The sequence below is a fragment of the Pleurodeles waltl genome, chromosome 7, assembly GCF_031143425.1.
Source record: "Pleurodeles waltl isolate 20211129_DDA chromosome 7, aPleWal1.hap1.20221129, whole genome shotgun sequence".
Taxonomy (NCBI): Eukaryota; Metazoa; Chordata; class Amphibia; order Caudata; family Salamandridae; genus Pleurodeles; species Pleurodeles waltl.
The window spans coordinates 1,313,718,081-1,313,742,790 of record NC_090446.1 but is presented as its reverse complement, the minus strand read 5'-3'; the positions used below and the strand labels follow the sequence as shown (position 1 = coordinate 1,313,742,790).

The 24,710-nt window shown below is 46.3% G+C and overlaps 1 protein-coding gene across 2 annotated transcripts in view; it reads right to left on the bottom strand.

Moving 5' to 3' along the window:
- DBP (D-box binding PAR bZIP transcription factor) overlaps positions 1 to 22,365 on the bottom strand; it is a 129,510-nt gene extending 107,145 nt beyond the window's left edge. The window contains exons 1-2 of one of the 2 annotated variants that reach the window (XM_069200635.1): positions 22,101 to 22,365; positions 8,207 to 9,361 (exon numbers count right to left, since the gene is read on the bottom strand). In XM_069200635.1, coding sequence (XP_069056736.1) covers positions 8,207 to 8,372 — 166 coding nt within the window. In that variant the 5' untranslated portion in view covers positions 8,373 to 9,361; positions 22,101 to 22,365. The remainder of the gene's footprint in view (positions 1 to 8,206; positions 9,362 to 22,100) is intronic. The other variant, XM_069200636.1, reaches the window with a different exon arrangement.
- Positions 22,366 to 24,710: the final 2,345 nt, after the last annotated feature.

Genomic DNA, 24,710 nt, shown 5'->3' with positions numbered 1-24,710 from the left:
GTTCTGAAGAGAGGGCCCCAAAAAATATGACTTGCCTGGGACCCCAAAAATCCTTAAGATGACACTGGTCATCTAAACCTCTTAAAGGTCTTTGACATACACTACACACAGGGTTTTGAGGTTCAGGTGGATGGACTAAATTTTCTCTAAAGAATCCCAAAGAAGCCACACCTGTTTGCTACATGACATTCCTTTTACTATACCTTCAAATGTGTGGGCTGACGACAATTTGAAAAATATGGATCACATCCAAAGTTAGCTACAGAAAATGTAAGTTTCTTATAAGTTGCTGACAACCTGCCAGTGTTCTCAACTCCTAGTCTTCAGGACTCCAAGAAGAAAATCTTACTAAATTTAATCTAGTGGCGCTTTATTCCACTGCTGCAGAGATGCACAGTGAGTTCCTTTAAGGGAAGTTGCTTTTTAGTGGTGCAAAGCCCTAAGTGGAGCCATTAATGGCTTCAACATTGCACTTGAATTAGGGATGGTTAATCTGGCTTTTGTTATCTAGGTGGCTCAGGAATACGGGGTGACCTCAACATTATTATCCAAATATATCTGAACCAGAGGTCAAAGTGGGTGGGATCAGAGGGGCACAGCGTGCCCATACTTTTTTGATTTATGAAAAACAGTTCCCCTAATTTTTGTAATAAGACAACCATCCCAGACGGTCAATCCCAATAGTTTAAATGCTTCCGTTGAAAAGTAATTCAGTGAGTCTCTTGTGTTGTGAAACTGAGGGATGGGCAGATAGCTAAACAAGCCTCCCTGCCAAGGTGCCTGCTTGCCTGAAAGAAATGAAAATGTAGGCTAGGAGTTAATCTGCAAATGTAAAGGATGCTTGGGAGTGGTACTGGCTGTAATTGATCGAATCACTGGAAGCTTTGTGATGACAAAGATTCATTATTTTTGAGTGGTAGTCCAAAGCTTTAACAACTGACTTCTGAAGTGCGGGCTTTTAATTGTAATTTCACAGCGCTTACTATTCCTGGAGGTGTTGGAGGGGCAGTAATGTAAACAAAAAACTGCATTAAGTACAGTCTGGGTACTAAAAGCTATATTTTGGAAGCACCATTTTATCTTAATTCTTTTTGCACATTTTGTAGCTATCTTATAGTGTACTGAAAGCTTAAAATACGGACTTGCAGATTCACAGTGTTTTCTGTCACTAGCTGTGATCTAAATAGCACTCAAAACACACAAGTTCCTACTCTCCACTGCACCAACCAATACTTAATTCTGTGGCTTCCTGGTTACACACAGACCTCTGCAGTGCGAGAGGTTTCATAATGTACTATAGTGCATTTTCCACAGAGTAACAACTTTTTAATTACATTTTCACATATGCTGCGCGTTATTTTATATGTAGCCACCCGACGGTAAAAGACAAAAAACTTGCAGAATATTTATTTTGTCACACCTTTGAACCCGCCCTAAATTAACTGCCCCCCCCGCCCCCACTGCATGCGGCATCACTTTTCCCATTCTTTATTTAATGGACTTCGACTGATGATCTGAACAGCAATACTTGATGGGAAACGGTGTCCGAGTGACCCTGATGGTTCAGCACCGTGACTGGTTAATTTCTTCAGACCCATTAAGCCCCTCACGGGTCGAGAATGGGTGTCTACAAATGTTTAACATAGTATCAAGATCACGTTAGAGATCGCGCAATACCACTTAGTTCCACGCTAGATATCTCGAGAAGCTGGTAGTTTCACCGCCAGCCCAGTGCCATTGAAGAGCCGGCAGGGCAGGCTGAGGGAAGACTCAGTTACATGTTTAGCTAGTGCATGGAGGGTGTTTTGTGGCTTTGTTCCAATCCCGTCAGCCTTTCAGAGGCACGAACCACTCACGAGATCTATCAATTTTCCCTTAAGTCGAGTTCGCCTCTGGCGTTGCCTCTGTTAACACCCAAGGCAAGCACGAGGCAAAAATAAAGATTCCACCTGTATGTTTGTACAACTAACACACCAATTCTATGCCAAGATGTGGGCCTGGGACTTCAGTGGGAGGAGGAATGTTGTGGTTTGTGTGAAGCCAGTGTTTGTCATCCTCAGGCGGAAACCCAAAAAACGTGTCTCGTAATCCACGAGGTGTGTTTTTTTGTAAACCAAAAGAACTGCCCCGCGTGGCTCAGCCCCGTGAGTGAGCCCGCCTTTTTTAATTACTACGGTTTCTTGGGAGTGCCGCACCTTTCCGGTGTGCTTGCGTCTATCTTTCACGGAAAAGAACCATGTGCTTGCTGTACCACTGCCGTGTAGACGATCTCACGGTAACTACGATGATTTGTGATAGGTCAGTGCCTCTCAACAGCAAGACTGGGAAAAGTCATATCCGCACAATGGTGCCACCTTACCCATGACGTATCTGTAAAAAGAGATACGGATCCATCCGGCCTGGCATGAGTCTGACTTTTTCCCAGCCCTACAGGTTTTACAGAGGATGTGACCCTCCACCCCATCTGTTGGAATGTTGACACTAAGAGGTCAGTCACAGGTTTTCAATGGCGTAGAATCCTACCGGCAGGGCGAATTTAATGGACATGGTAGTCCTTATGCCAATCAGTGCTAATTTGAACCGGTGGGTTCCGGTGCGGGGCAATGGCACTTATTTTTGAGGGCCGGGACTTATTTTTCCGCCTCAAGCATTTACTACAAGCAAAAGACACATATGGGAAAAAGGTAGGAAGAGAAAAACGAAAAGCGTCACAATAAAGAAAGCTGCAAGAGTGATCTGAAGGGGCCGGGAGTGGCTGTACATGGATTAAAGAGGCCGGAGATGGCTTCAGGATTACGCAGCCTCAGTAGTCCGTGCTCGCACATTTAATTGCAGCAGCCGCGTGTTTCAGTGGAGAGCTTTGGGCACCAGTACGTTTTATTTACAAATTAAGCACTGATGCCGATCTACCTTATACAAGGATAGTGATGCTGAAGGCCCACTCTATCACAGTCCACACACTACTTGGTGTAACAGTAGACAAGCAGCTGCAAGAAGCCTGTGACGCGCCTCCAGTTGCAGCTGGCAGCTTTGGGATGGGTGCCATGGTAGCCGTCTTGGGGTTCACGTTGTCAAAGTTGAGAGCAAGGCCTTAGGCCAAATGGAGATAATAAAATACCACAGGTAAGGAAACAAAAAAAGCAAGTTTCCAATTTATCAGCACTGCAAAAAAGCTGGTTGCGGGTACGTTGGAGATATAATTTATGAAAGGTATGACATCTGTTTCTGACAAGAAATACTGGACTAAAAAGAGAAAAGTCGAAAACTACTTCAGCGTAAGGGCGACTCAAGGAGCTGACAGGCATAGTAACGCTACACTTTTTACAGTGCGCGTCACACTCAGACGTTCGCCTTAAAAAGAGATTATAGTTATCCAGCCTGGGGAGGGTGAAGGATGCCCAGACTGATATCTGAAACTGTGACCTGCAGGTCACCCACGGCGGACGCTGTAAGGGTCGCTCAGCCCACTGAGCAGTCTCTTACCGCAGGTTCCCTGTCGCTGCCGGAGAGGACGGCGCTTTGCCCACCCTCCTGCAGACAAGTGGGGCCTCTCACCATGGTAACCCGCGGGTAGGCAGCCAATAGGAATAAACCTTACACACTTAGCATTGACCGCGCTGCACCGAGTGGCACCGCCGAGCCAGAGAATGTTCTCAAGCTCATCAAGTGACAGTAGACCTGACAGACAGGAGACAACCACAGGCTAACATAAAATGTGACAAAAATGAGGACGGGAGCACCCTTACCAGATGACAGAAAAGAGACAACCTCCAGGTGACAGACATGACATCCACTTTATATGACATAAGATGCGAGACATGCAGACAGAAGACCCCCACTAAGAGGCAGTAGTTATTAAAGTCCTACAGGCAGCAGACCCTCTGCTGGTGACAGATGCGACAGGTATGCAAAAGGTACACCACCATGAGGCGAAAGCAGGTGTGGCAGACGTACAGAATGAAGACCCCGGCCCACACCAGCTTTTATGTGACAAGCAGACAGGAGGCAACCGCCAGGTGACCGTGGATGTGACAGCCATGGAGACAGAATACACCACTAGGTGACAGCACATGTGATCGAGATACAGATAGCAGACCCCCGCCAGGTGTGACGTGTATGCAAGACAGAAAAAGACCCCCGCCAGGTGACAGCAGGTGTCACCTCCATACAAGACAGGAGAGCCCTACCAGGGAACAGCAGGTGTGATATATAATATAATATATATATGTATTTACACACACAAGACAGGAGAACCTCCTGCATCTGGCTCTGTCTGTCTGTCCATTAATTCGGGTGTGCGTCTTTGAGTCTTTATCTAATAACGTTTTCGTCTGCCTCTCTATATTATCCCTGTCCGTCACGGCTGCTCTGATCTCATCTTATGAATGGCTTCTTTTCTGTATATGTCGCATCCGCTGTTCCATGGCGGGGCTCTCCTGCCTTGCATACATGTCACACCTGCTCTCACCTTGGGGGTCTCCTGTCTTGTATACACGTCACACCGGCTGTCACCTGGTGGCTCTCCTGCCTTACGTACGTGTCACACCTGCTGTCACCGGTCTCCTGTCTTGTAGATGTCACAACTGCTGTCACCTTGGGGGTCTCCTGCCTTGTACATGTCACACCGGCTATCACCTGGTGACTCTCCTGCCTTGTATTCTTGTGTCACTTGCTGTCAGTAGGCGGTCTCCCGCCTTTTAGACATGTCACAACTGCTGTCACCTGGGGGTCTCCTGCCTTGTCTACATGAGAGAGAAACTGGAAAACTGGGAGTCTCCTGTAGACAGATGAAAAGATAAAGTCAGACACGTTGTAAGAGATAAACAATGACAGACATACAGATGTAGGGTTGCCAGCCAGGACAAACACTAGAGCACGGTTTGCATGAGAGGACAGATGAAGCCGATAATGTCGGTCGGGCAGACACTGCACCGTCGTCACAACACTGAAAACTAAAGAGGCCGAGATAAACTGGTCCGGGGGCAGGGATTTAACCCACAGCTGCAGAAGGGCCGGACGAGGGGGCCGGGGGCACTGTGCCAGCAGAGGTACAAAGTGTTTGTGCTACACGTATGCTCCTGTGATCTGGACACTGGGTATCCATTACACAGCCACGTGTGGGCCCCTCGTCTTGCTAACTCTGCACAAGAGGTGGTGGTGCAGAGAAACCCCCTCTGGACCCACCGAGATGTACCTTCCTGAAGTGACAGGCATACTTCAAATGCCAAACCGAGGCGGCCGCGTGCAGAGAGAGATAGGCCCCGCACAGAAGCAGGCCGTGTACAGATACACGGACAGTCAAAATGGTGCACTGAGGCTGTCACTGACGAAAGGGGAGGCAGGTGTAGCGAAGATGCAGGGATGCATTCAGCGTATGCAGATGGGCAGGAGGGGTGCGGAGTGAGAGCGCAAAGAGGGAGGAGGCAGGGCATAGAAAGTCATGCCAGCAGTGTGCATACAGAGGCAGACAAAGCACACACACAGGCAGGATACTGAAAAGCAGGCCGACCCATTGTAGAGAGATGGGAGAATCCGAGTTAAGAACGGAAGAAGTGAGAGGAGACAGTGAGTGGAGACTGAAAAGAAAGAGACATAGGGGCAGAAAGCGACAGGACACACAGCTTACGTTTACAGTTGGACAGGCTGAGCATTTCAGTCAGGTGGCCTGTGACGAGGTTAGGACTGACAGACATATGGTTGAGTAGGAAAAACTCTAGAGGCATGCAGATTAACCGACAGGTAAGAGGAGCAGAAGGACAGGGCTGTAGGTAAGCAGGCAGACATGAAATTAAGTAATTAGTCAACTAGATATGTCCGTTGAAAGACTGAATCAAGCGGCACTAGAAGCGAGCTCTGCGCATTGATATCTGTCGGTGACTAGGAAAGAGGCCTGCAGAGAGGCACGAGTCTAAGCAGACCGAACGGTTCGCGTGGCCGTGCTTTGGATGGTCTTTAGACAGTGAAAGCGAGTGCTGTTTAAAGATGGACCCTGGGAACCGAGGTTAGTGTGAAGGGGGGTGGACTGGCTAAGAAAGAGAGGAGGCACCTGCAGAGAGGGTGATTGGACTCTGCACAGTCACAGCAGTAACAGAGCAAGACTGTCACTTCAAAGGGGGAGGGGACTTGCTAATGGAGGAAAGACAGGTTTGGGTTCTAGTTACAGAAACACTCAGGCCTTCTTCAAGAGCGAGGATGGGGCTGCATGCAGATGGGGGGCTTGAGAAATAGAGAGCTCCAGGCGACGCTCACTAGAAAATAGTACAAAAATGGAGAGAATCACTCAAAACTCTATACAGTCCTTGAACACTTTAAATATAATCCTTACATTTTCACACACAGATTGGGTTGACACGTCGATCGTGACAAGTTGAAACGAAAATTAAAGAAAACACGCAAGAAATGTTTACAATAGACTGTGATTTGATTTTCCTAGCTGGATCTCACAAGAACTGGAATGTTCCCCCAGCATCACTAAATGTAGGAAATGTAATGAATTTTATGTTGGTAAACTGACTAAGGACTTATGGAATTTGTAGTGTTTCTCTCTATTTTTGTATAGTTAACAGTTTTGTTTCTTAAAGGGGTTCTTTTGGCAGTTGAAACTCGGTAGTTAAGCACCATGGGACCGATATATTAATGAGATTTGTACCTGTGCTGTGGAGTAGGGCCATTACTGCCAAATGTGTTGATTAAAACTCCCTAGAAAAGATATGAAGAGTTAAGCAGAGACGGGCAGGCCGACCGACAAAAAGAGGCGTACAAACTAGATGCAGTCCGTCCGTCTGCAAACCAGCTCCCCCGTCCCAGGGGTCAGTGCGCGGCACAGGCAGGGAAAGGAGGCACAGAGAGAGAGATTGGAGGGGATGAGGGATACATCAGGCAGAGTCTGAGAAACAGTGGCACTGACGGGCTGAGAGAGAGTGGCAGACAGATGGGAAGGGATGGAGGATACATCAGACATACAGCCTGAGATACAGAGGCACTGACCGGGGGGGAGAGGGGGGCAGAGAGACAAGAGGTAAAGAGAGAGAATGGTATAAAGAGCAGACAATGTGATAAGGCTATGCTGTCTGTGCTACGAGACAGGCAGACTGGTAGAGGAGTGACGTACAAGAGGATGTGTGTGCGTTTGACAGGAACACAGCAGGGGACAATGCAGCACTTAGAAGGGAGACATGCCCAAATGATTAACAGCATGCATATAAAATAGACAATATGTTCTCATTTTTTACCACAGATGTTGTGTCAACTTGCCACCACGAATGCCACAGTGGCGCTTAATGAATTTTGCGTAACTCACCTATAATGTTGCCCATTTATGAGAACAATAACGCCAGGAGACCCGTGTCTTGGAGCATCAACGGCAGGTATTACTATTAAGTAACTCACTGATACTCTACCCATCGACACCCCACATAGAAGAATGAGCCTTACTCGCACCCCTGCGGATGTGAACAAGTGGGCCACGGGTTGCACTTTGATCCTTGTAGTAGGTGCATCAACCAACTAAGCGACATGACTGGGATGCAATTATTTGCCCTACAGACTACATACGGACCTCGGAAGAAGGTGATTAATCTGCAAAATGGGCTGCCTGCGGGTCGCAGGCCAGACCTGTGATTTGTAGGCTGCGCGCATATCTCTGCAGTAGTAACACTAACCCACCTAGCTATCTTACTGGGAATCAAATCTGTCATCAGAGTTTGAAGTAAGGGCACACCTACACATCATTTACGGATGTACAGATCTATCTTACCGGCATTCATACGCACACAACTTAACACAGAACTGAATACCATACCATATTAACAAACCAAACTATATGACAGTGTGCCACGCAGCTTGTTATTCTACCACAATACGGAAGCGAACAGTGCTACTTAACGTAGTTTACCATACCATACCACATCGTATTATATTATTCCATTATCAGTACCTTACTATACCATCCCAGCACGGTTACCATACGATAGCACAGCATACCATGCTAAAACAGCAGACAATATAATATGACATATCTTGCTATATGATATAACACTAGACTCACAACATACATTATTATCATATTATCATGTCACTTTTCTGTGCAAGCGGTGCCATACATCTAATATCAGGTTATGTATAACTATATATGTTATGCTATCGTTTGCCAAAGCACGCCATGCCATACTAAACGCAGAGTGCCCACTTGATCCCCGATACTCACAGGTGTTGTGATCCTTGCTACGCCGCTCCTGCCCTTTGACGGGCCCCTGCAGCAGGCCTTTGAGGCTCACCATTCCTGCCCCGGGCACCGTTGCCAGGGGAGGACTGGCATGGAGCGGGCCCTGCACCCTTTCGCTGGCGCCCAGCTGGACGCCCGGCCTGGCCATGTCGTCGTGTCCGCCGCTCCCTTCGGGGTCCCGCCGCCTCTCCTGAAGGGATGCCAGGGCACAAGTGGGTGCCAATCGCAAAGCAGGCACCGACCAGTTCCAAAAAGGGTAAAACGCAGCAGTCTTGGAACTTTGTAATATTATATTCCGGAATAGGTAACGAGTTCGCTACATGAGTTGAAATGCCTCCAGACGCGTTGATCTCCTTGCCCGTGATACCCAAGTTGGCACATTTCCTTCAGTCTGCCCTGTAAAAATGTTTTGCTTTTTCTGTAGGGTTTTTTCCCCTCCCTCTTTAGCGCTGGAAAAGGGCGGAGCCTTCCCAATTCTCCTCCTCCTCATCCAGCCACATCCATGAAGTGAGACCCAGTGGGCCCCCGGCAACCAATCAGAGGCTTCGGATAGCCTTATTTATTTTTTTATTCTGCAGGCTGTGTGTGTGTTTTCCAAGTTTCCCAGGGAAAGTCATGTGGCTGTGACATAGGGGTGGAGGAGGCAGGTGGGCCCTGACCTATATTTGACCAATGGGAGCTCGTGCAGGAGGGGCCTGACCCACATTGAACCAATGGAAAGGCTCCAAGGGAGTGGCGGGCGGGGGTTAGGTACACATGGACAGGCATGTGTCACCTGGCAGGGTTCTGATTAAGAGGCAGAGATTTTGTGTGTGCGCGCGCGCCCGCATTCTTAAAGGGACCGTGACTCAGCGATGTCAGCCTTGTCATTAGGCGCACCAGCTTGTATTGATTCACGAAAGTCACATTCGGAGACACGTTTTTGGGCACGGATCGCTGCTTGTAAGACACTGAATTTTATGTAGGTAGTTAAAATGGATTGGTCGAGTCAGATCTCTGTCGAACGTTTGGGCCGATCACACTGTATTGCTTGCACTCGACGAAGAGAGTTGTGTGCCTTCTGCGAGCATTGGGGTTTCAGTCCACGCAGGGTTGTCACCTGGTCAACCGACCACCCGTATTTTAATGTCTCGGCCGCTGCAAAAATAAGCACAGTCAACCAAAGCTGGTATTTTTAGCCCATATTTATGCATATTTTAAACAGTAAATATAAGGAGAAAGACCTTTTGAATCTAGTGCTCCGTTGCCAATTCCTGACTAATAATTAAAGTAAATAAAGCCCGAAAGGCCAACTTACAAATGAATAAGAACGATTTTGTTTAACCCCTTCTCTGCCAGGTCTCCACCCCCACCCCCCCCCCCCCCCCTCCACGAGCCTTTTTTGGCTATTTGGGGCATTTTGCGCATAGGCCCTCATAACTTTTTGTCCACATAAACTACCCATGCCAAATATGTGTCCTTTTTTTCCCAACATCCTAGGGTTTCTAGAGGTACCTTGAGTTTGTGGGTTTCCCTGGAGGAAACCAAGAAATTTGCCGAAATACATCTACAATTTAGTTTTTAAAAAACAAATGGGAAAAAAGGACTGCCGAAGAACACTTGTATTTTTTCCCCTGAAAATTGCATCAACAAAGGGTTTGCAGTGCTAAAATTACCATCTTCCCAGCTTTCAGCAACAGACATACTTGAATCAGAAAAACACATTTTTCAACACAATTTTGGCATTTTACAGGGGCATACCCCATTTTTACTATTTTTTGTATTTTCAGCCTCCTTCCAGTTAGTGCCAGAAATGGGTGTGAAACCAATGCTGGATCCCAGACAACAAAACATTTCTGAAAAATATACAATATTCCGAATTCATCAAGGGGTCATTTGTGTAGATCCTTCAAAGTTTTCCTACAGAAAGTAACAGCTAAAATAAGAAAATATTGAAGTTGAGGTGAAAAAAGAGCAATTTCTGTCCAGGTTTGCTTCTATAACTTTTTCCAACTATGGTAAATTTTGAAGGCAATTTACCGTTATGTCTGCTGGATCTTTCTGGTTGCTGGGATATATAAGGCTTGTAGGTTCATCAAGAACCCTAGGTACCCAGAGCCATTAAAAGAGCTGCACCTTGCAATGGGTTTTCATTGTATACAGGGTATACACATCAGTTCATTTGGTGAAATATAAAGACTGAAAAATTGGCATCAAGGAAACCTTTGTATTTCCAAAATGGGCACAAGATAAGGTGTGGAGAAGCAGTGGTTATTTGCACATCTCTGAATTCTGGGGTCCTCATACTAGCATGTGAATTACAAGGTATTTCTCGAATAGACATCTTTTTTACACACTGTCTTACATTTGGAAGGTAAACATGTATAGAAAGACAAGGGTCAATTACACTTGTTCTTCTATTTTGTGTTCCTCCAAGTCTCCCAATAAAAACGGTACCTCACTTGTATGGGTAGGCCTAATACCCACGATAGGAAAAGCAACATGGACATATCACATTTTTACATTGAAATCTGTCATTTTTTTTGGACAGTGCCTAGCTGTGGGTTTTGGCCTCTAGCTCAGCCAGCACCTAGGGAAACCACCTACCAAACCTTTGCATTTTTGAAAACTAGACACCGAGGGGAATTCGGAATGGGGTGACTTGCGGGGCTCTCACCAGGTTCTGTTACCCAGAATCCTTTGCAAACCTCAAAATTTGGCAAAAAAACCTCTTTTTTCCTCACATTTCGGTGATAGAAAGTTCTGGAATCTGAGAAGAGCCACAAATTTCCTTCCACCCAGCAGTCCCCCAGGTCTCTAAATAAAAATGGTACCTCACTTGTGTTGGTAGGCCTAGTGCCCGCTACTGGAAGTGCCCCAAAATGCAACATGGCTAAATCAAATTTTTACTTTGACAATCAACGTGTTTTTTGGAAAGTGGCGAGCTGTGGATTTTGGTCTCTAGCTCAGCCGGCACCTAGGAAAACATACCAAACCTGGAATTTTTAAAAACTAGACACCTAGGGGAACCCGGGAGGGGGTAACTTGTGGCGCTCTCACCAGGTTCTGTTACCCAGAATCCTTAGCAAACCTCACAATTTGGCAAAAAAAACACTTTTTCCTCACATTTCGGTGCTGCAAAGTTCTGGAGTCTGAGGGGAGCCACAAACTTCCTTCCACCCAGCATTCCCCCAAGTCTCCTGATGAAAATGGTACCTCACTTGTGTGGGTAGGCCTAGTGCCCGCTACAGGAAATACCCCAAAACACTACATGGACACATCAAAATGATCAAATACAAAACAATCTGTTTTGTGGGGGGGGGAGTGGAACCTGTGTTTTTGGTCCTGGCCTCAGCACCCATCTAGGGAAACCTACCAAACCCAGACATTCTGAAAACTAGACACCTGAGGGAGTCCAGGGAGGTGTGACTTGCGTGGATCCCTCAGTGTTTTCCAGAATCCTCAGCAAACCTCAAATATAGCTAAACAAAAATAAAAAAATTCTCACATTTCCGTTTGGGATCACTGCACCGGTACAAATTTCTTACCACCCAATGTTCCCTTCAGTCTCCCAATAAAAATGATACCTCACTTGTATGGGTCGGCCAAGTGCCTGTGACAGGGAAGAGCCTAAAACGTCTAAATTATTGGGGAACCAAAGCGGGTCAAAAAGGGCAGTTTGAAAAAAAACGTTTTTAGACTGACAAGTGGGGCAGAATTTTTATCGGTATAGATGCAACAATGCTGGGTGGTAAGAATTTTGTGGATTCTTGCAGATTCTGGAAGGTTCCATCACAAAAATGTGGGAAAATGTGTGATTTCAAGCAAAGTTGGAGGTTTGCAGGGCATTGTGGGTAAGAAAATGGTGCAGGGTACATGTGAAGCACACCACCCTGGACTCACCCAGATGTTGTCCAGGTCTCCTAGATTTTTCTACATGGCAGCGTACCAAAGTCCAAAAAGTGCAGCCCTCACCATTCCAAGTGGGACGATTTTGAGAGTTAGATAAGCCCTCCTGGCCCAAATGTAAAACCAAAACCCAAAATAATCAAATGTCCTCTTGCTTGCTGTTGGGATAAGACCTTTTAGTGTGCGGGAGGGGGAGAGCTGAAAGACTGTTAGCCCCTTCAGTTTGGATGGTGGCATAACCGTGCCCATTCTGGTTGGTAGCCAACAGCCCACTATTTTTTTTTATTCCCTGGCACCTAGTAGGCTTTCTGCCCCCCTGGGTGTGGATCGGGGGTAACAGCCCCATCTGCCCACCGGTGGGCAGAACAACTTTGTCCCCATTTATTTGGGGCGGGGTACGGTTATACCCCCACTCTTTAAAAAAAAAAAAATCCCTGGTCTCTGCTGGGCTTCATGCTGGGCCTTACAAAAATAGGCTGATCTGCCCCAAAAGGGGGGCTGAAATAGCCAACAGTAATGTGCCCCCATGGGGAGCGACCCTTGCCCAAGGGGCTGCCGTCCAAACTAAATACACACACACAAACACCAATCCCTGGTGCGTGAGTGGTTCCTCCCATCCCCGGGGACAGATCAGCCTAATAGAAATAGACCAATCTGCCCGCAAGGGGGGCAGAAATGGCCTAAAATAAATTTGCCCCCCTTGCCTAAGGGGTTGCTCCTCATCTCTAAAAAAATAAAAAAATCCCTGGTGCCCAGTTGTTTCTGCCAACTTGGGGGCAGATCGGCCTAATTAAAATAAGCCGATCTGCCCCAAAGGCTGGTAGAAATGGCCTAAAATAAATTCCCCCTCCCAGGGGGGTGCACCTTGCCTAAGGGGTCGCTCCTCTTGCGTGAAATAGGTGCAAAAAAAATCCCTGGTGTCTAGTGGTGTCTTCCCCCCTTGCGGGCAGATTTCCTAAGAAAAATAGGCCGATCTGCCCCCTAAGTGGACAGAAATGGGACAGAAATGGCCTAAAATGAAATTGCTCAGAGCGACCCATGCCTAAGGGGCTTTGCATTTCTCTTCCAATCATGCTGGAATCTGAGCTTTCAGTGCGATGGGAGGGTGACCTCTGATGAGGTCAGGGCGCGATCGCAAGCAGACGTCATCAGACATCCCTGGAGGGGCGGCGTGGAGGGGCTGGGGTGGAAGGGGAAGCAATTCCCCTTCCATCCCTGCCCTTGGGAGGCCCACAGGGAAGCTCTAGCTCTCCCTGTGGGCCGGGTTCAGGATGAGCTGGTCTTGTCGTCGGCACACAGCAACCATGGATGAGGGCGAGACCATCTCGCCCAGGGCACCTGAGTGGTTAAAGCCCTATTTAGTATCAAGACCAGGCTTTTGTAGTGTCTTAAAACAACAAATGGTCGATATTTGTCTCTTGGAAAGGTGGTAATGATGGAACCTGGGCCCTATCTTTTGTTCTGGGGTCCTATGAATCTTTTCTTCTCTGTTCCGAGGGGTGAAGAGATCATTTTACCCAATCATGCAAATCAATTACAGTGCAACTCAATAGTCGCACATTAAACCTCAGAGTCTAAATCAAAGTTTCAATGGGCTTTATTACAGACACAAAGCCAAAGTTACATAGGTGAGTCTCAAAACCATAGTATAGAGATACAAAATCAATAATGGAGAGGTAAGGTGACGCACAATATTAAATCGAAGCAACATATAACAGACCAAAACTTCAATAGCAACAATGCAGAAAATCAGGAAAAGTTCTTGATGTCTGGATTCTAAAATTAAGTTCTCTTGCCTAACCATTTAATCTAGCTCCCTAACTATCCTAATACTAAACGAATATCAGAGAAAGGTTAGCAAACATAACTTCAGTAGAAGATTCTGTCTAAGAGAGGTGCTGTGGCATAAAGCCACATAGAGTATGAGGTCTATACCTCAAAAAGGCCGCTGTAGTAAAGTGGCAGAGAGAGTCTGAGTCCCTTGTAAGTTAATACTACTCTTAAATCTTGGTTTTTCCAGGTGTGATGAAATCATGACAAAAGCTCTTATTTGAAAAACAAAACTGTAAGGCAGTTATAATTAACAATTCAGTCTTCTGAAACCTTCAACACTAAACCTTGATACATCCTCACATTCAGGAATCTCAAAAACTATAGCTGGCAATGCCTGGATACTCCTTTAGCCCGGTAGTGTTCTCTCAGATCCTCTGTATGCACTATTTCAAAGTAAGGAATAGTATGCACAGAGTCCAAGGGTTCCCCTTAGAGGTAAGATAGTGGCAAAAAGAGATAATACTAATGCTCTATTTTGTGGTAGTGTGGTCGAAAAGTAGGCTCAAAGGAGTAGTGTTAAGCATTTGTTGTACACACACAGGCAATAAATGAGGAACACACACTCAAAGACAATTCCAGGCCAATAGGTTTTTGTATAGAAAAATATATTTTCTTAGTTTATTTTAAGAACCACAGGTTCAAATTTTACATGTAATACTTCAAATGAAAGGTATTGCAGGTAGGTACATTAGGAACTTTGAATAATCAAAATAGCATACACAGTTTTCATATAAATCACATATAGCTATTTTAAAACTAGACACAGTGCAATTTTCAACAGTTCCTAGGGGGAGTAAGAGTTTGTTAGTTTTTGTAGGTAAGTAAACCACCTACGGGGTTCAAGTTTGGGTCCAAGGTAGCCCACTGTGGGGGGTTTAGAGCAACCCCAAAGTTAACACACCAGCAGCTCAGGGCCGGTCAGGTGCAGAGGTCAAAGTGGTGCCCAAAACGAATAGGCTTCAATGGAGAAGGGGGTGCCCCGGTTCCAGTCTGCCAGCAGGTAAGTACCCGCGTCTTCGGAGGGCAGACCAGTGGGGTTTTGTAGGGCACCGGGGGGGACACAAGTTAGCACAGAAAGTACACCCTCAGCAGCAAGGGGCGGCCGGGTGCAGTGTGCAAACACGCGTCGGGTTTGTAATTGAAATCAATGGGAGACCAAGGGGTCTCTTCAGCGATGCAGGCAGGCAAGGGGGGGGGGCTCCTCGGGGTAGCCACCACCTGGGCAAGGGAGAGGGCCTCCTGGGGGTCACTCCTGCACTGGAGTTCAGATCCTTCAGGTCCTGGGGGCTGCGGGTGCAGAGTCTTTACCAGGCGTCAGGATCTGAGGAGCAGGCAGTCGCGGTCAGGGGGAGCCTCGGGATTCCCTCTGCAGGCGTCGCTGTGGGGGCTCAGTGGGGGCAACTCTGGCTACTCACGGTCTCGCAGTCGCCGGGGAGTCCTCCCTGAAGTGATTGTTCTCCACAAGTCGAGCCGGGGGCGTCGGGTGCAGAGTAGCAAGTCTCACGCTTCTGGCGGGAAACGCAAGTTGTTTTAAAGTTGCTCCTTTGTAACAAAGTTGCAGTCTTGGGTGAACAGAGCCGCTGTCCTCGGGAGTTCTTGGTCCTTCTAGAGCAGGGCAGTCCTCTGAGGATTCAGAGGTCGCTGGTCCCTGGGGAGAGCGTCGCTGGAGCAGTGTCTTTAGAAGTGGGGAGACAGGCCAGTAGAGCTGGGGCCAAAGCAGTTGGTGTCTCCGTCTTCTCTGCAGGCTTTTTCAGCTTAGCACTCCTCTTCTTCTTAGGTTGCAGGAATCTTTTTTCCTAGGTTCTGGGGAGCCCCTAAATACTGAATTTAGGGGTGTGTTTAGGTCTGGGAGGACGGTAGCCAATGGCTACTGTCCTTGAGGGTGGCTACACCCTCTTTGTGCCTCCTCCCTGAGGGGAGGGGGGCACATCCCTAATCCTATTGGGGGAATCCTCCATCTGCAAGATGGAGGATTTCTAAAAGTCAGAGTCACCTCAGCTCAGGACACCTTAGGGGCTGTCCTGACTGGCCAGTGACGACTCCTTGTTTTTCTCATTATCTCTCCTGGACTTGCCGCCAAAAGTGGGGGCTGTGACCAGGGGGCGGGCATCTCCTCTAGCTGGAGTGCCCTTGGGCATTGTAACACGAAGCCTGAGCCTTTGAAGCTCACTGCTAGGTGTTACAGTTCCTGCAGGGGGGAGGTGTTAAGCACCTCCACCCAGAGCAGGCTTTTGTTTCTGTCCTCAGAGAGCACAAAGGCCCTCACCACATGGGGTCAGAAACACGTCTCTCAGCAGCAGGCTGGCACAGACCAGTCAGTCCTGCACTGAACAATTGGGTAAAATACAGGGGGCATCTCTAAGATGCCCTCTGTGCATTTTTTTAATAAATCCAACACTGGCATCAGTGTGGGTTTATTATTCTGAGACGTTTGATACCAAACTTGCCAGTATTCAGTGTAGCCATTATGGAGCTGTGGAGTTCGTTTTTGACAGACTCCCAGATCATATACTCTTATGGCTACCCTGCACTTACAATGTCTAAGGTTTTGCTTAGACACTGTAGGGGCATAGTGCTCATGCACCTATGCCCTCACCTGTGGTATAGTGCACCCTGCCTTAGGGCTGTGAGGCCTGCTAGAGGGGTGACTTACCTATGCCACAGGCAGTGTGAGGTTGGCATGGCACCCTGAGGGGAGTGCCATGTTGACTTAGTCATTTTCTCCCCACCAGCACACACAAGCTGGCAAGCAGTGTGTCTGTGCTGAGTGAGGGGTCCCTAGGGTGGCATAAGACATGCTGTAGCCCTTAGAGACCTTCCCTGGCATCAGGGCCCTTGGTACCAGGGGTACCAGTTACAAGGGACTTACCTGGGTGCCAGGGTTGTGCTAATTGTGGAGACAATGGTACATTTTAGGTGAAAGAACACTGGTGCTGGGGCCTGGTTAGCAGGGTCCCAGCACACTTCTCAGTCAAGTAAGCATCAGTATCAGGCAAAAAGTGGGGGGTAACTGCAACAGGGAGCCATTTCCTTACACATGACAAAAACTCTCATTTGAAAAACAAAACTAGAAAGGCAGTTATAATTAACAATACAGTCTTCCGAAGCCTTTGACGCCTGCCCTTGATACACACTCGCATTCAGGAATCTCAAAAGCTATAACTGCCAGTACCAGGATACTCCTTTTGTCCAGTAGCATTCTCTCAGATCCTCTTATCTCTCAGGGACAACAAACTCCTTGTTAACTTTAGCACCTGCAGCTTTGGAAAAACAAGCTTTCACATTGAAGATTAGAACATACAAAAAGAATGCGGCATTCACTCCGACCAACTAAAGTGAACACGCATATACTTTTAGTTCAAATATATTTAAATGTCTAACTCGTTCAATATAAAATGATTGTAAAGAATAACATTTCTAAAAACGACAACATTGACATTCTTGTAAGCACCTATTAATGCGGCTTGCTTAACCGTTAACTCTCATTGTGTACTTTTACTAACATATCTCAGTGCACTACCTTTAACAATTAATATTTTACGCATTACAAAAGGAAAATAGCCACCCCTTCTTCTTCACGTTTTAGGAAACATAATGGCGCAACCAAGTTATGCTTCTTCAGTAACCCTAGTGAGAAGGTTAGCTTGATGGGTTGAAGAAACTACAGCAGATTGTTTTCTCAGTGGTGTAACAGAGGCCCACACAGCCTCTGCAGTGTGGCGTGGGGCGGGCTCCAAGGGGCCCTCTCAGCACAGTACCTTGGCTTGAGAGCTCCTGAGTAAGTTCGGGGTGGGGGGGCTCCATGTATTTTCCAACAGAGCCCCCTTAGGTTTTGTCACACCACTGCTTTCTCAGCCACACTTTGGCTTCAAGTAATGCATGTTTATGGTGTAATACATATGAGAGATGACCATACATGTTAAATCTAATAAACCTACTTGTGATTGTTGTAACCGTGCTAGAGGGATCCCTGAGTGAACTGCAGGTGACAATATCTAACTAATACCCGTGAAGCATTTTTGTGGGTTAATGTGACAGTTTCAGCAATCAATATGTACGTTATTTAGCATCAGTTTGTATGGCATTGCAGTGCTTTTGGTAGTGTGGAATAATTTTCTAAACGCTTCTGTTATCCCTTTTCTTTTTGCAAATTTTGGGCCCATAAAGAGTTATGTGATGAATCTAAGTTTGCAGTTGAGGCTAATCAACAACCCAGTACATTTAAATAACATGAACCAGAAGGAAGACTGATAACGGTTATGTTTTCAAACAGTAAAGGCTTATTAAAGGTTTAAATGTTGCAGAAGGTAATATTAGTCAACATGAAGTTCAACTCAAAGGCATATAGGAGGACGGACTATCATGAAGTCTCTTAAGAAAATCTAAGTAAAAATCAGTTCTCCCATAAAGTTTCCTATCCTGCTCTAACCCACCTTGAAAGTGGACAAAGCAAATCTGAACTGTAATCTACTCTACATTAGCTTAAATCACACAATTTTAACATTTGCTACACTTACACATACTTCCCATAAAACGATCCAATGCTGTTTGAGTAAACTGATACAATCTTGAGCTCACTGGTTTCTCAGGATCATCCACAATACAGCTTTACCAAACATCCTTACACTTATCTGCAACAAAATAAGATACATTAGACCAACCTGTACTCTGCATGTGTACGTATGCAACCAATTAAAACATTCTATGGTTATCACGCTAAAGAAAACATTTCACATGGGAAAGAAAGCATAGGAACATTGCATTTGTTAATTTTAACTTTAGCTTCACCTAGAAATAAAATGCACACGTTAGCCATTTTAAAATAAATTAGCTGTGATCAATCTAAGCATGAATACATTTGGATTTGTACATGTGAATGTCACATAAAGGCAGAATATTTCATATGAAAAAAAACCTTCATTTGGGACGTTTCTAGTGCAGTGGTTCCCAACCTGTGGTCCGGGGACCCCTGGAGGTCCGCGAAGCCTTCTCAGGAGGTCCGCAAGAGCCTAGAAAATTTACAAATATTAACAAATATTGACAAATTAGGTCCCCAGCTTCCAGTAATGACTCAGACGGGGGTCCCTGGATTCCAGTGATGATTCAGTGGGGGTCCCTGGGTTCCATTAATGTTAAAGTGGGGGTCCACAGAAATCACATTTTTGGGAACCATGTGTCTAATGTATCAGTAGGGTGAAGGAGAGAACAAGTGTTAGGTGAATGTGTTAAACTTAGGTGGCTCTCGGTTTGAAGCTTGAAGCTAGAGGGCTGTAATTGCACTGAGAGCATTTATTGTCTTCATGTCTGCAAGTACTGGTGGCTTGCAGATCACTGTTCTAAGCTTAGTAAGGCAGCTCAGGGGGTGATGTGAATAGTGCAAAGATCTCTGTCTAACCAGGTGATCTATTTCTTCGTGGTGAGACAGCATAATGAGTCCCCTGCTTAGATCTGTGTATAATGTGCAAGTATGCTACAGAAACCGATTGACTATTTCTGTGCAAAGTGAGAGTTCCAGCAAGATAACCCTATCAGTTGAGTGTCTGCTGAAGTGAGCTTTGCTTAAAAGCAGTTAAAGGTTTAATTCCTTGTAAAATAGCTCAGCGTGTTGAACACTGGCTGCAAACATTAGAGGTGAAACTTGCAAGTCATAGGTTCCAAACTTAGTAAGATGTATCAGTGGTTTGAAAGCCCATCATCAGATTTTGTGTCACGATAGAATGTGAAATTTGCAGGTTGCAATGCAGTGCTCAATTTGTAAATAGTAAGTGAATAGGCCCAATGCATCACTCAGGAGGCCAGTGGTATTTTCACTACCAGCCGCATTTGCCAGTGCTGCCAAATGCCAGTGTAAAGGCACCTTAATAGGCATCACACTTCCCTAAATATGACAGTGTGGACTACTCCAGGCCACCGAAGGTTGTGTGAATGGCCTACAGATTCTAGCATTATTATTTTATATACATATTTAATTGTTATACTGGTGTGCTCTTCTCTACAATAGACAGACAGTACCATCTTGTGGTGTACTCTCAAAAATAAGTAGCAGTGTTAAGAATTAAGTGCCAGTGTCGGCCACCTGCAAACATAAGCACAAATTACGCTTTGTTCCAATGCCATTATGACATCCTGGTTATTTCATTTGCAGGGCAGATTTATGGATACTGAAGGTCATGGGTGCTAACCATGGTACAGAAGCATAATGGGTTAGTATAGAAGTTTTAGCTTATAACCTTTGCTTTACTTTGCTAAATCCTGTACAGACACCTCATTGCAATGAGGATCTGTCTGCTTCATACACCTGAATGCAAGCTTCAGACCACATGCTCAAATCTCACTAAAACACCTCTACATATTCATGAACATGCTCTAGAGATCTAAATAGAACCACTAGGTCACAGATTCCAATCACAGTTAAATGGCTCAGTGCGTTAATGAAACCTGTGTGTAACCTGCAGTTCACAGGTCAATAAGCATGTATAATGGAGGTTGTTACAGTGCCTCTTGTTTAGGTATGTGTAACTCACAGATCAAAAAAGTCAAAATATTACTTTGTTGTGCAGTCCACCAGTAACAGAGATTCAGCTAATGGAAATAGAATTTGGTTCACCATAATGTAGCTCAGTAGGTTCACATGTCTGCTGCATAGATCAGCCTTTCGGTCTTCTGAACGTGAGAACATGTCTGCAGTAAATAAGCGGTTTCTATACTGCTGTGAATTTCAATATCATTACTCACATTTACTAATATACTCCGCTAAAATGTCTGAGAGCTGAATCTAGGCATGCCATCAGAAAAGTGCCTACAATTTTGTTTTCACAGATTTGTTTTGACGGTGCAACATTTAAGTATTCTCCCTCGCCTTCCCAATTACTCTTCCCCATACATCCAGCTCTCACTCATACAGTCTCCTGTTCATCCACCAACAAACTCCCCAGCCCCCTGCCACCACTGCAAATGGTTCAAGGGAACAGCTTTGAATTTGATCCATTCTCAAACAGCACCCACTCCCCACCTTTTGTCTACAGCACTAAAGAGCCCCACTTGTGAGAGTGCAAATACACATAACCAAAGGCTTAGCTTTCCTTTCTGTGGCTTTTGCACTCTGCTCTCTTTTCAAACACCTCTGTAAGGAACACCTTAAGGATCGGTGGGCCCTGGGACAAACATATATTTGGGGCCCCTGCTCGGAACAGCTTTGAATGTATGATCCAGTTTCAGCTCCTTCATGGCCAGGTCGCTGAAAGAGCACAGGCACACTCACCCACATTTTAAAAGTGTTTACATCCAATATTCAGGGATGGTGAGCTGTGTTTTCGACATTGTAACACAGCTGCAGCTCACTAATATTACTGCAAATAATCTCTGTAACACCCTCCCATTTCTCGTATGTGGGGTCCTGTTTTGATTTAGAAAGGCTTTTTTAGTGGCTGTTGCATGAAACATAAAAACATTGGTCTGCAAAATGTCTCTAATAGACTCTCACACATCACCCACATAAAAAATAAATTGTCGGAAAACGTTATTTTAAAAGAATCCGTTTTAGGAATTATTCAAATTCATCAGGACAAGACCCCGCAAAACAGAGCTGGCTCTATCAGAGTACCCTTGAAAGGATGGGGCCCTGGGCCAAAGCCCGCTTTGCCCATGCCGTAAAACGTCTCTGGCCCCCGGCCCACTAATGTTCCCACTTGCCTCGCAAACCCTCAGTCTCTCTGTCATCTCAAAAGTGACTGTGGCTTTTTCTCTCTTTCCGTCATCGCGCTCGCGCTCATCCGCCTTCTCACTCCCTTTTTCACCCTTTCACTTCCTGTGTCTTGCTACAACTCCTGGCTGTTCCATCTCTTCTCTTTCATGCTATTCTCCTGCAGCCCCTCTCTCGCGCGCCCTCCCTCGCGCGCTCTCCTCCTCCCTCCCTCTCTCGCTCTTCACCTCCCACGGGTTTCTGACATCCCTTTCTGTCTCTTCCCAGCTGTTCCCCGCGCATACCTCCTCACTTGCACCCTTCTCCAGGCGCACTCCTCCCTCTCTCACAGCTGTTCTTCAAGTACACTCTCCAACTACCTCTCCTCGCTGCAGCTGCTCCATCTCCCACCGCCTACAACTCTCTTTCTCTGCGGTTGTTTCGCCGTCTCCGAGCCGTACTATCGTAACTCACTTCCGCCATGTCGGTTTCCCCTGTACTTCGTCCTGCACTGCGTTATTTCTTCAGTGGTCCCTTCCACCTCCCTCCTTCTATCACCAGCAGTCCGCCTCAGCTCCTTCTCATCGCGGGTCCCCCGGGCTGTTCAGCAAATAATCCTTTCTTCTTTCGCTTTCTTTCCCCGCTGCTCTTCTTGCAGTCTCGTAACCACCTTCTTTTGTTATTCTCCATGTACCACACACTCCCGCTGTCCTGATCCCTCCCTATTGCTCCTTTCTGGTAGCTGTTTCCGTGCTCAGTTCCTGCATCTCTCGGATGTTGTCTACCGCCCGGACATTTTTTTTCAATCTGCGCTTTAATGCACGCTCCTCCCTGTCCCCGGTGGGCTCCCAGGCCTCTGTGTACATGGCAGTTTCTGCGCTACTCCTCTCCATAGAGGTTTCTGGTCACCCGACCCCCCCACGGACCCCCGGCCTAGCTGGTACTTGTGCCTCTGGATCCACTCAGTTCAGTTTCTCATTTCTTCATGCTTACTCACTCCACACTCAGCTATCCATGCCCATTGGCAGACTGAGACAGAAAATAGGCCCGGGTACAACATATGTTATGTTATGTTGATTTGTAGAGCGCACTAATCAACCTTAAGGGTATCCAAGCACTTGAGCAGGTGAGTGGGCCTATGGTCTCTGCGGAGTTATTTGAAGAGTCTGGTCTTCAGCTTCCTCCTGGAGCTCAAAAATTGAGGAAGGAACTTTGATGTGCTAATGGAGGCCAGTCCCTGCTTTGGGTAGCCCCCATTAGCGAATCAGCCTCCATACTCACAATCCCACATCACTTTTTCCCCTCTTAGTCCAACTCTAACTTCTCTTGCCCTTTCAACGCGTCCCTCCACACCACCCCTTCTATGTGTAACCACCTCTTTGACATAGTTCTCATGTTCCACATCACTTGCTATGTTCAGCGCTTCACCCCAAAGGGGTTTCCGATTTTAACAACATGCGCATCTCCCTTCCTGGTCCATACCATCTGGGCTTTCATGTGAGTAGGACCCACAGTGCTTATTCTCCCTGGCTTTTTAAAAGATAGCCTTACTAATAATAATAATAGCGATAATAATAATAACTACTATTGCAATAATAATAATAATAATAATAAATACTAATAATGTCATAATTACTTTTTAGATACAGCTTCACCCCACACATTTGCATTTTATGACTGCTGTAAATAACAGAAGGTACAATTACCAATACATAGTACTCAGTTTACTAACCTTGGAAGGATGAAGTGTGCCTTGAAGGATTTGAACTTGTGCCCTGCACATCACTGCATGTCTCAGCAGTGATTGTTCAACTCATTGAACTGGAAATTGGAAGATATCTGCACCTAAAATGAGCGTCACTGTGCCTTAGCGTAATTGGTTTTTGAGAAGCCCCAGACAGTCCAGGGATGTCTATATTTACTTACAGGTCAAGCGGATGTCTGTTAAGATAAGTCAGGGCTACTAGCTGTTTCTGTCCCTGGCTTAACATTTGCAGACCTGCCAACTTTATCAAATATTTTATTGTGTGAGGGGATCGGATATGGTGAGGTGTCAGGGCCTCAAGCCCCGTAATCAGTTGTAGAAGAAGCACTGACAGAGTGGGGCCATGGAGAGGGGGCGTTGTTCTGTGCCAAGCGCTGCTTTAGCGTCATACCTAACTATTCCTCCATCACACCCCTCCAAAAAAAGCTTCTGATGTTGCAATGGATGTCCTGGGAAGCATGGCTGGCCTTTGGCATGTGTGAGCTGGGCACACACCCACGGCGCTGACCTCCAGTGGGGCGCAGGCGTTCCCTGAAGCAGTGTCCCTACGACTTATATCCAAGAAAAGTGGCACCCTTGTCTGCTTTTTGTTTGTTTTTCTTTCCATGATACTTCATAATATTTCCCCTTCCTCCTTCGCCTTCCAAATATTCAATGCATAGACAATTAAGGAGGACAGTTGGGAGGAGGTGCCAAATTTCGCTCTCTGATCACAGCCAGCTGTTCTGGGGCGGTTGCAAACCACCCAATGAGCAGCAGCTCTGTGGAGTCTCCTCACACGTGCTGAAAACACACTCAGTGCATCGGTTTCTGGTCTCACTTTATATCTTATTGTGTGATCTCATCTCTCCACTGGCTGACTGTGTGACGGGAGCTGATATCATGTGACACACGGTGGGACCGTGTGAGATAGCAAGTCTGTATTTGGTACCCCTGTGACTGTCCTTGTTAGTTTTAACTTTAGGACCTGGAAGCCTGCTATAGGCAGAGAAAGTAAAGAAACTTCTAAAAGCCTTGGTTATTGTATTCTTTATAAAGTTTCCACTCCTTGCCCTTCCCTTAACTTCTGTTAAGCAGTAAACAGTAAGGGACATATTTACAAGAACTGACTCACCTGCATTGATGTGTCAGTTTTCTTGTGTCTGCCTCAAATGCCTTTACAACACCATACCTTTACAATAGAGGGCTCCATGGTGCATGGATTTCTGACGCATCTTTTGGTGCTGAAGTGGCACATTGCTGGTGTTGTTTGTTTGACTAACGCAACTCCAGCAATGCGTCAGAACACAGAGGTGAGTCCCATGTTAAAAGCCCTGCGT